This window comes from Ciconia boyciana, chromosome 4 (assembly GCF_034638445.1).
Source record: "Ciconia boyciana chromosome 4, ASM3463844v1, whole genome shotgun sequence".
NCBI lineage: Eukaryota > Metazoa > Chordata > Aves > Ciconiiformes > Ciconiidae > Ciconia > Ciconia boyciana.
This window is the reverse complement of record NC_132937.1, coordinates 22,889,660-22,904,835: the sequence shown is the minus strand read 5'-3', so window position 1 is coordinate 22,904,835 and position 15,176 is coordinate 22,889,660. Positions and strand designations below refer to the sequence as shown.

The window sequence follows — 15,176 nt, the reverse complement described above, 5'->3', positions numbered from 1 at the left end:
ACACTTGAGGCAGCTGAACAGTGCTGTAAAGCAGCACAGCTGCATGTGACCAGCACCATCTGCAGATCTGCCTGGGGCTTGGGGCAGGGTTTTGTGCCCAAAGAATGGGAGACTGAAAACCTGCAGCTCTCCTTTGAGATTCCTAGTCCCATGAGCTGCCCTGCTGGCTCAGGTCCTGGGATTAAGGATTATGGAGTAGGATCCAGTTGGATCTCCCACCCCAGAGACTCACCAACAGCACACAGCTTCTCTCCATCCCACCACCCCGGTGGCCCCTATCCCTCCAGACTATAGATCACTGCTTACATGCAAAGACAGCTTCTCAGGTCTTGCAGGATGAGCCCTTTCTGAGCATATGACCCAGAGAAGTGCAACCATGACCCACAGAAGTGCCACCCAACCCCACATGTGACTTGAGTATCAGATTCATGGGGAGCCAGGATGACCAGAGCCAGAGCCACATCCAAATCCTCTCCGTGGAGAGCAGGTGCCTCCATAGGGCACCCTTCCTCTCAGGGCAGGCACTCATCCAGCAGCACCCAGATGAGAGCTGCCACCCAGACACTGTCAGGCACCTGGTGCAAATGGGCATTTTTGATGAGGGCTGATATTTGTATAACTTTCCACATGTGGCGGACAAGCATATTTACATATTCACTGACACATAATGTGCCTGGGCTCCTACAGCTCACAGGGCGAGCCTGCTTCCACCCATCTGGCCCCTGCTGCCTCGCTCAGTACTACAGCATCACCCAGACTTTTATCTCCAGCAACACAGCAAGGCAGTGATGCTTGTCAGAATGTGACACTTCACCGTTCAGCGAATCCATGGGAAACACAGTAACTTTGCTCAGGGTCCCTAAAGCAGAAAGTGTAACTTTGATGGGAAGACAGCACACAACACCACGGCAGTGCAGTGCCCTGTGCTGGGACACCAGCTTGTTTTAATGGTACTGAGAAATGTGCAGAAAAAAAGCATGCCAAAGCAGTATCCTTGTCAGAGCTTACAAACCAATGAGGGTCCCCTGTGGATAGCCCCCTCTTCCTGCCAGCTCTGCATGCCACTTCTTTTCATGCCAGCTCTGCATGCCACTTCTTTTCATGCTGCCTAGGCTGGTCCCAGCGCTTCCCTCCCTGGAGGTGCTGGGACCTGGGGCCACCACACTCACTCACCCACACTCATCCAGGAGCAGTTCAGAAACTACAGAGTGGAAGTTTCAAACCTCTGATTTTCAGCCCTCAAAAAGTGTTTCCACTGTGGTGCATGTGCCCAAAGAGGGAACTGGAGCTTCCTGACAATAAACTCACTTTTATAAGATACCTTCTGCAGATCCTGTAGAAGCAAATCAGGGACCTGCAAGCCCTGCTGCTTGCAGACCATGACAGACACCTTCATTCTTTCTGCTAATAAGCATTCAAATAATGGGAAAGGGCATTTCAGTTCTTTTGTTACAGAGTCCTTAGAAACAGTATGTGGCCGCTTTCTTAGAGGGACATAAATCAGGGGGACATAAATCCAAGAACAAGAAACCTGGGAAGAGGCACCGAGAGAGAAGTAAAAGAAATCTGAAAACATCTGAAACAAAGTGCAAGAACTCTCCTCTGCTTTCCCCAGCTTAGCTGCAGATCCACAGGGAGAATAAAGCATGGGGCAGTAACCAATGACTCCAACAGCTATTTATTTACAGGTCCCTGTAAACCTGCGTGCCCACCCCAAGGAAGTACAGGAGGACATGTACCACTCTCCAAATGAAGCGTAAGCTGTTGAGCTAAGCAGTTCCTTGCAGCATGGGGATTTATGAGCTGGCATCAACAACCATTAAAAGAAACCTAGACTCAGAATACCAAAGTGCTGGACAGTCTGATGGTAGATATGCCACGCAGATGCTCAAAGCAAACTTCTCATGCTAGGTTAACGGTTGGACTTGAGGATCTTGAAGGTCTTTTCCAACCTAAACAATTCTGTGATTCTGATTCGCCTTGATGGAAGGACAGTAACTCTGGTAAGTCAGTAGCCCTTGAAAAGGAGCATTGAATTTAAGCAGATGCCCAGTTATCTCTGACATGGGATCACGTGAGTCCTGCAGTCTCTGTCTGATGCTTCTTATTCAATAAGAACATTTTTACATTACCATCAGGGTAACAACAGAACCTCCATGCTTGATGTACAGGCAATAATGGATCTAACTCTGCTGTTGTTACACTTGCAGAAAATATTTGACATAAATGAGCTGCTTTGATGCCTAACTCTCAAACAGCCAGGGAAGAAGTCCAGCTCAGTTGCATCCAGACCAACAACTCCTCTGTCTATGAATCATGCAAATGTATTCCACCTCCCAAAATCCAGTGGTTCCCCACTGAGGCTCCAAACGGCTTCTCTGTAAGCATGGCACAGTGCACATCCAAGGCTATTACCGTAGCTCCAGCATCAAAACACGTTCAGAGTTTTGAGGATCTAATTTCTCCTCACCTGCTCTGCAAACTGCACTTACAGCCTGAAAGTCAGCCCAGCCTCTCATCTGCTCAGCAGCTCTGAGGTTACTTGGACCACTCTGTCCTTATACTCTGCTTTCACTCCCCTGCCCTGCAGCACAGCAGCCTGGCAAGCCCAGGGAGGAAAATGCCAGGGGATCTGGGTGAGAGCTGGACCATCCAAACAACACCAGCCAAAAGCAACCAACCTCTCTGCCAGCAGAACAGACTACTTGACTTCTGTGGCCTATGAAGAAGGGAGCTGAAGAGCTACTTTGACGTACCCTGCCTTTATTGCAAGCCTTGAACACACACTGGGTCTGCAGTGGCTGCAACCTTTGCTGTCCTTTTCCTCCAGACTTACAAGCCTTCATTCCCCAGCAGTGGTCTGGGCAACGCTAGCATGCTCAAAACCAACCTGACAGCAACCAGAACCAAGGCTGGGGGGAAATATATATGTGTGTAAGAACAAGGCAGATGTACCTGGTAACTTGGCAACAAAGAATAAAATCAGTGCAAGAGCAAAAGGTGAGGGATAATTTAATATCATGCTGCCCTTTACCAGTTGACATCTCTTTCACTGCTTGGCTTTCACTGTCCTTGTGATGGATTTACCTCATTTTCTTGACTGAATCATGATACCTCATCCATTTGCAAACTCCACAGATGATTTGTTTCAAACTCTCAGGTAATATATTTAACAAGTAGGCAGGCCACCCACAGCCCCTGTCTAGCACCAAGACAGCGGCTGAAGCATCCTAAAGGCACTGGGCAGGCAGGGCAGCCCCAGCTTGCATCAAAGCCAAGCTGCCATGTGGTGGAGGCCTTACTTTGCATGATTTCTATACTCCCACTGCAGCCAGAACAGCCTCCAATACAGTTAATTTTCTCTAAAAGGACATTTTCAAGTTACAAATAAGGGGTGTAAGATAGCCCTTGGTCCCTCTGACACACAGGGTAGTCAGGGACTTGGCAGGAGGAAAGAAGACCCGACTCAAAAAACATTAATTGCCTCCCTGCTTCTGGTCCTTGGAATGACGGTCCTTGGCTGTCCCAATACCAGCACCAGACAGACCCTAAAATTCACGGGCTTTCACAGCACTTTCATGCTACTGGCAAAAGGATGGACCCCAGCTCTGTTAGAGGTATGTTCAGAGGTCGCTTTGACCTCAGGAGGATGAGCAGGCACCTGTGAAAGCTACTTTTTGGGCTGAGCCAGGTGAGCTTTGCCAGCAGGGAGCCAGCTCCATGTCCCGGGGTATGGGAGAGGGCTAAGCACATCCCTCTGCCTTGCAGCATCCCAGCCCACTGCTCCAGGGTGCGTGACACAGCAGGGAAGAGAATGTTTGTGTCACCTGGCTTAACTGTAGGAGCTGCTTCACTGTCAGCCTGCATTTCTTAGCTTTTCCTCATTCAATAAGAACTGGGTCGCTCCCAATTTGACATGGTAGGAAAACAGCATCAGCCTCAGCTGATTTGACTCAGCTCCCACGAGTCAGTAAGAAATCAAAGCCTCAGCATGTAGAAGAGCTGCTATTCATGCAGACAGGCTGAGGACCATTTGACCTCTTCTGGAAACCCTGTTACATTGTTTTACAAGAAAGTGCTTGTTTATCCGAGCTAACTTCCTTGTCAGCCACCACTTCTGCCAGACTGGCTCTGCTCTGAGAGCCTCAGTGATTAGGATATGTCTCGGTCCTGCACACTTCTGAATGCTGTTATCTGGTGCTAAATAGTGGATACATCCTACCCCTGAGTTGTCTGCACTTCAGTTTGGTCTCATATGATTCTCTTATGTTGCCCATGATGCTTTTCCCCCCCCCCCCCTCTTTAACATTAATAGCATGCTTTGGAATGAATCACAAACCCTCCTTCTGCTCTTCACTTTTGTACTAAATTTATTGTTACTTTCCAAATCACTTCTGAAAGGTGAAAGTCAGAGAAACTAATCTGTGCTGAACTCGTGCAATAGCTAGGCTGATGACAGCATCTGGTACCTCTGCGCTATGCTGCAATCCCTTCAGCAACAGCAGAGATGACCCTTCCTTAGAGACCAGCATCCAAAGTCCAGACCGAGCCCTGGTTGTGCTCCTGGGGTGGCTCTCCCCTGCATCTCATAGGGTTTGACTCAGCAGCACAGTGTTAGCAAGAGCATGGCATGGCAGCACGGGCAGTCCCCGGGCCCAGCCTCTGTTACAGTCCTGCTGCTTCCCCAATTAGTGCTCATTTCATATTGCACATTTGGTTTGTGTCTTTATTGAATTTCATCTCACTGATTGCAAATTGCTGCTGAGGTTGTAGAGCTCATTTACAATTTCAGTTCTGGCACCAAAGCACTTCTAAGTCCTGTCCGCCTAGTCCCCCCACAGTTACTGGTGGGTAACAGCGCCAGCCCCAGTTCCTGAAGTATCCATAGCTGCACTCTGTTGAGGATGACTTCCACCATGCCACATCCACCTTCTCACCTGCCTTGTAGTTTGCTTATGGGCTTGTGTCAACAGTGTTCCTGAAGTCAACCTTTAAGTATGTATTACCTGTCCTTCCTCTGATCTGCCAAGCCTGTTACTCTCAAGAACAGTATTAGATCAGTTTTATGTGACATGGCCTTACGTAAAGCCTTACGAGACTGGCTGTTCTTTGATCTACCAGTGCTTACAAATAAACCATTCAATGATTTGTCCCAGGATCTTTCTAGATAGCATATTTAGGCTGCCTAACCTCTCCTACACTGTCATGCTCCTGAATACTTGGCAAAGAGTCTTTCCTCCAGTCCTCTGATACTTCCCTACTCTGCCATCCCATCCCAAATACCTGGTGAAGAACAGGAAGACTATTTCAACCAGATGAAATAGTGGGGATTTGCCCAGGGAGATGCCCCTGGGCAAATCTCCCAAGGCTGTGCTACGTGAATACATCCCAGCTGTGCCAGTCCCACTGTGGTCTCTACTGTGACCCACAGCCCAGCCCCTGATGTCAGGCTGAAACTATGTCCTCATAGACTAGGACCAAGCTCCATCTCTTCACACGTTGGCAGGGTCCTGGCTATGCCCCGCCGTGAAGAGTCAGCACTGGAGGCTGGGGCATGGGGGAAGGCAGGCAACTTCACAAGCAAGGGCAGCATCGAGTCTGATGGGAGAAGCAGTCACTGCTCTCTGCCATCTGCAGTCCTGCAGCAGGCCAGCAAAGCTGTTCATAAGGCAGATATTGAATGGTCACGTTTTGGAGACTGGCATTTAAAACAAACCAGTACAGATTTCAGGTAATTATAAAATGCCAAGCAACAAACATCAAGGTTCAGGAGCATCTCTGTACAGCAGGATGGGGCAGACAGCTGGAGGCTCTCAGTGGCCCTGATGCCAATTGTCCCCACTTGCAAATTGAAATCTAAGTGAGGTGCCATTCTTAGCAGCGGCCGATAACAAAGAGCAGAGAGGCACCTAGAAGCAGCTTTCTAAACTCTTGCAGTTACTCCTGATGGGCTCTGTGCCCCCAATAGGTTTTTATGCAAAGCCTAACAGATGAATCAATTAAATTTTTGGAGGTGCTGCCCAAGTCATTTTTTCACTCACACATGTCCATGCAAGCAGAAAAAGGCAAACTTGGTTCCTGTGTGGCTGAATGAACTAGTTAATCTCAGCAGGTGGGTTTCATCAAAATGCTGTATTTCATAACCTGAAAGAGCAATAGCTCTAGTAATGAAAACTGGCCTGCGAGCATCTGTGTAAGAAACAATTCCTGCAAAGCCACTGACAAAAGGGGTTTAAATTTATCAGTTTGACTTTGCACTGAAACCAACTACTGTGCTGACAAAGTCACTTCACTTGCAACTCAGTAGCTAAGGGATGTGAGTGAGCAGTAGTGTCCTGAGGTGCCTGATGCACATCTTGAGGCTTGGAGCACACCAGAGCACCCTGCGATGGGATGGGAGCTGCAGCAGGATAGAGGTGAGGGCTCAGACCTTGCAGGGACAAACCAAAGTTTTCCAGGACAGCTTTATTCTCTAAAAGCAGCTGCTAGGGGAGAGAAATACCAGTGCACAGAGAGCCTCATGGCTAGGAGAGGAGAAGGGAGAACAGCTCACCTGGCACAAAGTGGAGGCAGCATTAATTCCGGGGACTATGCCCATCTAACTCATTGAGCTTTGACATGCCACCAACCCTTGTTTTAAAGCAGACTTAGCTTGCCCAGCAGTCCACATCAATCTCAAAGATTCAGCAGGGAATAAGAAAGAGCCTTTTAGGTTTTGTGGCAGAAGAAAATGAACAGTTTTACTGGAAAACAACCACTTATGCTGTGAATGCAATTTCAAAGCCATTTTAAGAAAGCCCCTGCCCACTTCAGCCTCCTCAAAGGCCCTTCTGGATGATGGCAAAGGGACCTGCACTTGTTTAGCATTTTCAAACCCCAGCAATTGCCCCGGCCATGGTGCAGAGAGCCAGGAGATGCCTTGTCCCAGCCCTGCAGAGCTAGCAGTGGCCCCACAAGGCATGGACAAACTCCATGGGCTACTGCAGAAGGGTAGGAGGAAAGACTCAGACTCAGCAGGAACATCTGTAGCTGTGAGGGGTTCACAGTCCTGACTCCCCTGGGCAAAAGCATTGACTGATGCTGAGAGGTCTGCTGGCACCCCTCATTCATGCCCTACAAGGAGAGGCAGGATTAGGTCCAAAATACCCAGTGAAATATTTGCCAACCTGGGAGGTTTAGCAAGCCTCTTATCTGCAAAATCGTTCATGCTTTTAAAGACAGAGATTGGCTTTTGCTGCCAGTCAATGTTAAATAGGCAGCAAGTCTCTGCAAGCTGGTCTATGAACACACACACATGCCAGTGCTAAACAAATGTTTCTCTCCTAGCTGGGAAATGATGGGTATTTCTTTGGCATCTTATCCTGTAAGTGAGATACAACAGGAACCTGGTGTTCAAGACTTCTCATACAACACAGCTGTTCCGTAAAATATGTTTATATAAGCAGGAAAGGGCACACTCACTTCCTGAGCAGCACAAAGCATTAGCTGATTTCCTGAAGGTTTGGGTCATTTAAAGTATTTCATGTCTTGAAAGGTCAACAGCTTCAGTAATGGGGAAAAGCCCTGGAGCATATGTCTCAGCGGCTTTGTCTGCAGAGTGCACACTTGGATAGCATTTATCTTGAGGCCATGAATATTTACTAACATCACCTTGCTCTTGCTGCATTAGTCATGAAAGACACAGACCACAAAAACATAAGAGCAAATGGACTTGTACTTAGTGCATGCTGCCAAGCCTGTTGTAAAACACCTGGGATCCTCCTTCTCACACAAGGACATTTCATACCATCACAGGGTTAGAAGGTAATTCAGGTTGGAAGAGACCCCCAAAAGTCTCTACTCCAACCTCTTGCCCAAAGCAGCATCAGCTCTGAGGTCAGATCCGGTTGCTCAGGGCTCTACCCAATCTGTTCTTGAAAACCTCCATGGACAGAGATGGCAAAGCCTCTCTGGGCAAGCTGTTCCATTACTTGACTGCCTTCACAGTGAAAGTTTTCAGTCCAGTCCAAACGTCTCATTTCAACTCATTTCAGCTGTTGTGTCTCATCGTCCTTTCATGCACTGCTGTGAAGAGCTTGGCTCTAACTTGTTGATGACCTCCTTGTAGGCACTGTCAGGCTGCTGCTGGGTTCCTTCTCCAGGCTGAACAAGCCCAGCTTGACCATGCCATTACAGCCATTGCGTGGGGCAGTTGTGGCCCACAGCCTGGGATCCAGCCATCTGGGGACACTTATGATGTGGGTGTCTTTGGCTTTTTTAACAAGGGTAACAATTCATGCATGAATTCAGCACAAGAAAGCATCCGCATGCCTGGAGTGAACCAGACGTGAAGGTTTGTGGCATTGCCCCTGTACAGCACAATCTACCAACACCATTTACTTACTATCCTTAAATAAGCAAAAGAAGCCCAAGAAGGAGATTTCAGGTATGATTCCTGCTTTTTAAGCGTAAGTTTGAAATGGGCTTAAAGCAAACTCCCAAAGACAAATCCTGCTGCATGCCACAGTGATTGAATTCCACCCCTCCCCATTTCTCTGCCCTCTGTCCTTACGATTAGATGACCAACATCCTCAGAGTTCCTGCACCCTAAATGCAGGAGTCCAGGCATCTAAATCCACCTCCACATTTTCTTTATTTCCAAAGCAGGTCTCTCATCCCAGCTAGCCTTTTTCTTCATGTCAGGCTTTTACCATTTACAACCTAAACTAAACTAGGTGTTCTCTAACCTAATTTTGTTTCAGTGATAATCACATCAGTATCTGCACTCAGGTCCCTGTAGGAGACAGCCTGGAGGGACCACAGAGCTGCTGCCAGCCAACTGAGCTGCAGGACTCAGGTTTAGAAATAACAGATCTCTCCACCTGTCTGCTTTAGGAATCACTGTGGAGTCTTCAAGGAACGTAAGTGTCATCTGAAATGCAATCACAGAGCACAACTGCAGCGGACTTAGCACACTGATTGAAACCAAAGCTGAATGCTCTATAGCAACCACTCTGAGCGCATCAAGCAGAGCCTAGCTTCCATAAAAGCAGCTGGCTGTCCAGTCCTTTTAAAATCAGGCCACTTATTTAGGCACCTAGTTATAGAATCAGGAGTTTTCTTGCAGGCGGTGTTGGCACGGATGTGCACGTCTCAGTGATCATTTTATTTTATTTCAATTTTCATTGCAAATCATTTATGCTCATTCTGAAATAAAATGGCCATCAGGCAGAGCAGGAGACTAAGGAAATTACCTAGAACATGATAAAGAGCAATAGTAGCAGTTAGTATCCAGTGCACCAGCAGCAGAATGTGCACACTCAGGTTATTTATGAAGAGGTGGTGCTGTCTGAAGCAGATGCCCAGCTGCCAACTCACACATTTTATCATAATCCTCCTGATATTTACAGCTTTTCTTAAATCCCCACCTCCTGGATTCACGGGGACTGAGAGATTTTTAGATTCTAAAATGCCCCAGTTTCCAAGTCAGTCTTAGGAGTTAGGGGGCTGATACACACATTTTGGAGACACAGCATCAACTTGAATAAAGAAATGTGTTTTTCAAAATATGCCATGCAGTTTTAAGACTGCAATTAGGGCCTGATTTTTAAACCACCTCCAGGCAACCTTCAAGTTTTGCAGGCATAATTATGTGCGGATGCAAAGCTAAAGGCTGTTTATGAACAGGCGGCCTTTAATGTTTTATTTTTTGGCTGCATGTCCTGTAGTTTTCTGTATCCTGTTAATGTAGATTTTTTCCCAGCATTAATGGAGACTGCCCTTTGCAAGGCGCTGAGTTATTCCCAAGAAGTGCACTCTGCTACAAAATGGAATATGTCCAGGAACGAAAAGGCTGTAAACAACTATTTATTCAATTTCCACTGCAGATCTAGAAGGTTCTGTTCAAAATAGAAACTAAACCATGTCTCAGACACACCCTGCTGCAACCAGCATGGTTAGTGGCTAACACAGAGGCCCAGGATTTCTGTCAGTATCAGTCCTGGCCAGCCTACTGCAATGAGAAAGTAGCTCTTGCCTGGACCTTTCCAGATAGGCAGTCCAGTTCTGGGCTGCTCCTGGCTGATGGCCACTCTTCTCCGAGTTTGGAATTAAAGGCATAAAGTAGAAACAGATCCTACTAGATTAGGATCTAATTAGGATTACTGAATTAGATCCAAGGTAGGATAGCCAAGGTGAGATACACTGGGTGCAGTGCTGCCAAGTCTGACAGTCTTCTGTCTTATCCATAGCCTCATATGAATTCCAGGCCCATGGATGCTGCACCTAATGTGACTCTGCAACAACACGAGTCACTGCACAGTCACTGCAAGCTAGGGGTGGGATGGAAAAACTCCATTGTACAAACTCTTGACAAGTCCATAGGAGCTTCTCTGCAGCAGGTAAAGCTCTGATAAAGAACCTGGCCCAAGTGAGTAGCACGAAGCCTCCGTAGAGATGAGCTATCACTGCAGGAACTTGACCACATGAATAAGAAATCCAAGTATGCCCAGCATTTAGTCTCCATCTGCTCATGCTGCCCAGGATGTATCACTGCCTGCAGACATCTTTGTCCTCTTCCCCACAGTTAGGTGCCAGGACACAGCTGGGGTACACATACTTCTCTGCACTGCTTACCCCAGCACTCAGTCGAAGCTGTGAATGTCAGCAGGACCCTTGCCAGGTTTGAGGGTGCACACAACTTCAATTGTAGAAAACAAGTCAGAGGATGTGTAACACTGAATGCATTCATTTCATTCATGCAGGCCTTCATTTGGCATATGGGAGAACGGAGACAGACAGATCCATGAACAAAGGGCCCAATCCTGACCCTGCCTGAGAGGGAAAAGCATCAACACTGCTTTCTGTAGGCTGTGGCATCCTGAGCTTCCCAGGGAGAGCAGGTGCCCCAGTGAAGAGATTTCTATTGCTTAGCTTGGGAGAGACAAATTCACAGCCTGAGCCAGTGTATCAGTGAAATGAATTTTTTGCTATAACATAAAGGTTAAACTGCAATAAAGTTGCCAAGGCATCAATTCAATGATAGAGATATATAAAGGCCATCTTTTTGCTAAAGTAATTTGGCCAAACTGCACAGACTTTCCAATTTATACCAGCAAAACATACAGTCCATGGTGACAGAGCAATGTGGTCTTACAGTACAAAACCAGTGTTGATGGATAGCTACGTGCCCTGGCTACTTGCCAGGCCCAAATTAACCATCTGAGCTACTAGGATGGATGGCTAGGGGCACAAATATAACTGCCATCATCTCAATATTAGGACTCGTCTAAGTACTTCATTACCAAACCATTACTCTTGGAGACAGCCTCACACAGTAGGAAAATGTTGATCTTATTTAATTGGAACAAAGTTTTATTGGCTGACCCTGGGCATATTGCTATAATTGATTTTTTAATATCAATATAAGTATATAACCACTTTATTCTATTGCTTCTATATACCTTGGAGGTTCAGAACCAATGCCCTGATGTCAGCTCATACTAGGGGTGCTCCGATCTGGAGCGTCATCTCTCCATCCCCAGGGATGCACTAGTTAATAAGCTGATTTCACATAGAGGGAGTTAAGTGTTTTTCTGCTGGCATGTGCAAGCTGCACACCTGCACTGATATAGTTAACATGAGAGCAAGTGGGGACTTGCATACATTTGCAACACCTACCTTAATGCAGCAGGAGCAGCGTTGAGAAGGAGTGAGCAATTCATGCCCAGGGATATGCATGCCAAGGGCAGGAAAGCATAGGAAAAAGCAGCCTGTTCCCTGAACTCTGCTTTCTTCTCTGTCCTCTGAGTACCTCCATCCTTGGAGTAAGAGGAGCAAACTAGGACTGCAGGGAGGTTTGGCTTGCTTATGCTAGAGGGTGGGGGGGCTTAGCCCCCAAGAAGCACCTGTACTTAGAGGAGAGGGCCCACATGCATTTCTGATGGGTTTGTCAAGGCTGCAGTGAGATGTGCAGCTGATCCTCAGCATCTGCTAAAAGCCCTCTGATTTAACATCAGCTCTTTGCACGATTGGGCTGCAGCTGAGAGATTTCTGGCCTTGTTGCTTGTAGGGGTGTTGTAGACCTTAGAGGGAGAAGGAGTAAGAAATGCTGCTGCCCAGGTTTCTTCATCTCTGTTGCTTTATGACTTCTGTGTCCTCTGTAATCAGACTGAGCAAAAAGGAATGAATAGTTTTAGGGCCTTGAGCTACCAAAATGACCCTGCCATCCTGAGGCAAGCTGCAGCCAACTCAGCCTGTCACTGTGGTGGATTCCTGCTGGTGGGGGATCTGCAGCTCCCTGACATGCTTGGCCAGGATTGGGCTGACCCATCCCCATGCTCAACCCTAATCTCCCTTGACTTTCTCTCAGCTCAAATCAGAGCAGTGTTGCTCCCAGCCTCTCACCTTGCCATCAGTGGTGACTGCAGCAAAGACCGTGGAGGAGTAAGGGGACCATGCAACATCCCCTACAGCAGAATTCAGGTCATAAATAAACATCGGAGTCCTGTAAAAAAAGACCCAGGGAGAAGAACTCATTTAAACACATGCCGCTCTAGAAGTGAAAACATTGAGCTATTAACACTTTGATGCTGCAGCCTGTGTTGTTCAAGGCCAGCTGCAGAAGTGGGAGATGGGATATTTCTCTAGGTCAGATACCAGCCAGGGTCTGAGCCAAAGGCAAAGCAAAGCTGAGCACCAACCCAAATGGGTCGGGATTGGTCCTGCTGCAATGAGAAGAAAGGTAGCATGTTTCTTTCTTTCTGAAAGCATTTTGAAAGCTTTCCCCCACCACACACAGCAAGATGGAGTCTCTCTGGTTAATAATCATATGGGAAAAAGTGATTTTCCCTCTCTGGATTTCTGACAACAACATTGAATATTAAAGCAGTATTGGCAACAGGAAATATTTGACTCTGAGTGATTTACAACAAAATCAATTTCCTGATTGAAACCATACATTCTTCAACCACTAACCCTGAACTTCATTATGTATTTTCAAATGTTCCAATTTTTTTTTTCGTCTCTGTCTCTTAGGAGGTATCTGCCCCTGAGGCCATAAGCCAGCCCCTGACATCTCTGTATAGCATTGCTCCAGAAGAATAACCTTGCCACAGTAGGTCCTGCCTGAAGAAAGCCAGGTCCAAAGCAAAGCAGTCAGGCTCTGTGCTGAGCTGCACTGCTTGGCAAGTTCCTGGGGCAGCTGATGCTAAATCTTATACCTCATACCTGAGGAGTACTAATCTGAGTCATCAGCCCCAAAAACAGAGATAAGAGAGCAATTAGCAATATCAACACCTAAGAGGGAAACTGAGACTGAGGTATCAGCAGAGTCAATGTGCAGCTGGCATGTCAGGCTGGACCTCCCCGCCCATGCCAGGACCCAGCAGGACCTACTTGATGGTGTGATCCCAGATCTTGACTGTCCAGTCAGAGCTGCAGGAAATGAAGACTTTCAAGTGGTAAGGATTCCAGCTTACTGAGTCCACAGCCATGTGATGGGCTTCAAACACATCCAGAAACTGGCTTGAATAGCATTTTGAACACTGCAATGGAAAGAACTAGTCAGTATTCCTGCAGAAAGATGTCTCTGAATACTTGTATGGCCTCTCAGGCTCTTCTGGGCTGGCTGGGAAGAGGTGGCTGGTACCCAGAGGTGCTACAGAAACTAATTTATCACATGCTGTTTCACCCCACTTGCAGGCAACACTGAGCTCAGCTCTGCAATACACAGAGGTAGGAACTGAAGTTGTCTGGTTGGATTTACAGCCAGAGCCAGGCCCCAGAGCCCATTCTCCACTGCAGGAGCTCCACTGCCTTCCTGCCAGCCTGGGCTCCTGCTGTGCCTCTGTAAAAGGCTCTTGGGAAAGGCAGGGGAAAACGGCTCTTGTGTTGCTCAGGAGCACACAGCACCATGTGCATTTGAAGTGTTGCAATTAAAACCTCCAGTAACGGTGCTCTCAGCACAAGAATGACCTATCAGACCCTTTGGCTCTAGGGATTTTGGGAACATGCCAAAAGTCCCTTCCCTGCCATCATCCTGCGACAGCCTGCTCTGAGGGCCTGCCCCATCACACAGCTCTGCAGCTCTTTTTCTTGTGCCACTTGTGACTTCCCGGAGGGGTGTGAGAACCACAATAGGTTGGCCAGCACTCAGGCATGTCCCTGACAGGCAGGTGGCCCACCCCGTACCCCAGCCAACAGCAGCCTGTGAACTGGGCAAACCTGCACATTTATGCGAGGGTCAGGCCAGCAGCATCACAGCTGTGGGTGCTACTGAATGGCAAAATGTAGGATGTGTGCAAGAGCTGGAAAACATTTGGGAGCCTTGGAAAAGTCACTTTGTGTATGAGCTCATGAAGGAGGGGAGCAATTACAATCTGCTTGTCTGCGTGAGCAGAATACAGGACTCGATACAGATCCTGTCAGTTCTGTGTACACAGAAAAATGAGGTTATCCTCCCTAAAACTCCTCCCCTCCGAGGGGACTGGAGGCTTCCTTCATTAGCAACAAGGACCTCATCTCAGAAGTAATGTCCTCTTGGTTGTGTTCTCACACACAAGCTGTATCCACACAGCAGGTTGGGGTTGGTTTCAGGATTTTCTGTCGGTCTGCCTCGGTACTGTCACTACAAGGACTTTTCAGCGCCTTTCATTACTCCCTAATGAGTGCAGCAACACATCATCTGCCTGAGCAGCAGGATCGCTGAAGTGTTACATGACTTTAATTCTTGCAAACCAAACCTCTAACTAATCATAAGGCTTAACTGTTTATTACACGTGACACTCACTGCCTGGTTACTCAGACCTGTTTTCTTCCAATGGCCTTGTGCATTGGTGCAGGTACTGGATTGAGGGTGCTAAACTATTCACACAGCGACAGCTCCTGCATCCCTGGGAGGCTTGTTGTGGTAGGAAACAGAAACAAGAAAGTGGCTCTGTCCACTGAGATTTACTGACAGTGTCTATAGCTTGCTAATAGTTTGGTGCGTACTCTGTCTCTGAGTTACTGTCCATGTGTGAAATTATGGGACTGAAATCTCCTTTAATGGCATGTTTCATAACTTTACTTCATAATACTTAATGTTCAGCCACCAAGAAAATGGGTACTTGGCTTGTTTTGAAAGTCACTTTGCTGGGAACAGAATGGGTCACAAGTAATTAACACAAGAGAGAAGCTGCTTTATCCATTTGTCCTTC

At 47.3% G+C, this 15,176-nt stretch overlaps 1 protein-coding gene across 1 annotated transcript in view; it reads right to left on the bottom strand.

Annotated features, from left to right (window-relative positions):
- DNAI1 (dynein axonemal intermediate chain 1) overlaps nucleotides 1-15,176 on the bottom strand; it is a 151,822-nt gene that overhangs the window by 32,621 nt on the left and 104,025 nt on the right. The window contains exons 17-18 of the mRNA XM_072860890.1: nucleotides 13,375-13,523; nucleotides 12,385-12,484 (exon numbers count right to left, since the gene is read on the bottom strand). Coding sequence (XP_072716991.1) covers nucleotides 12,385-12,484; nucleotides 13,375-13,523 — 249 coding nt within the window. The remainder of the gene's footprint in view (nucleotides 1-12,384; nucleotides 12,485-13,374; nucleotides 13,524-15,176) is intronic.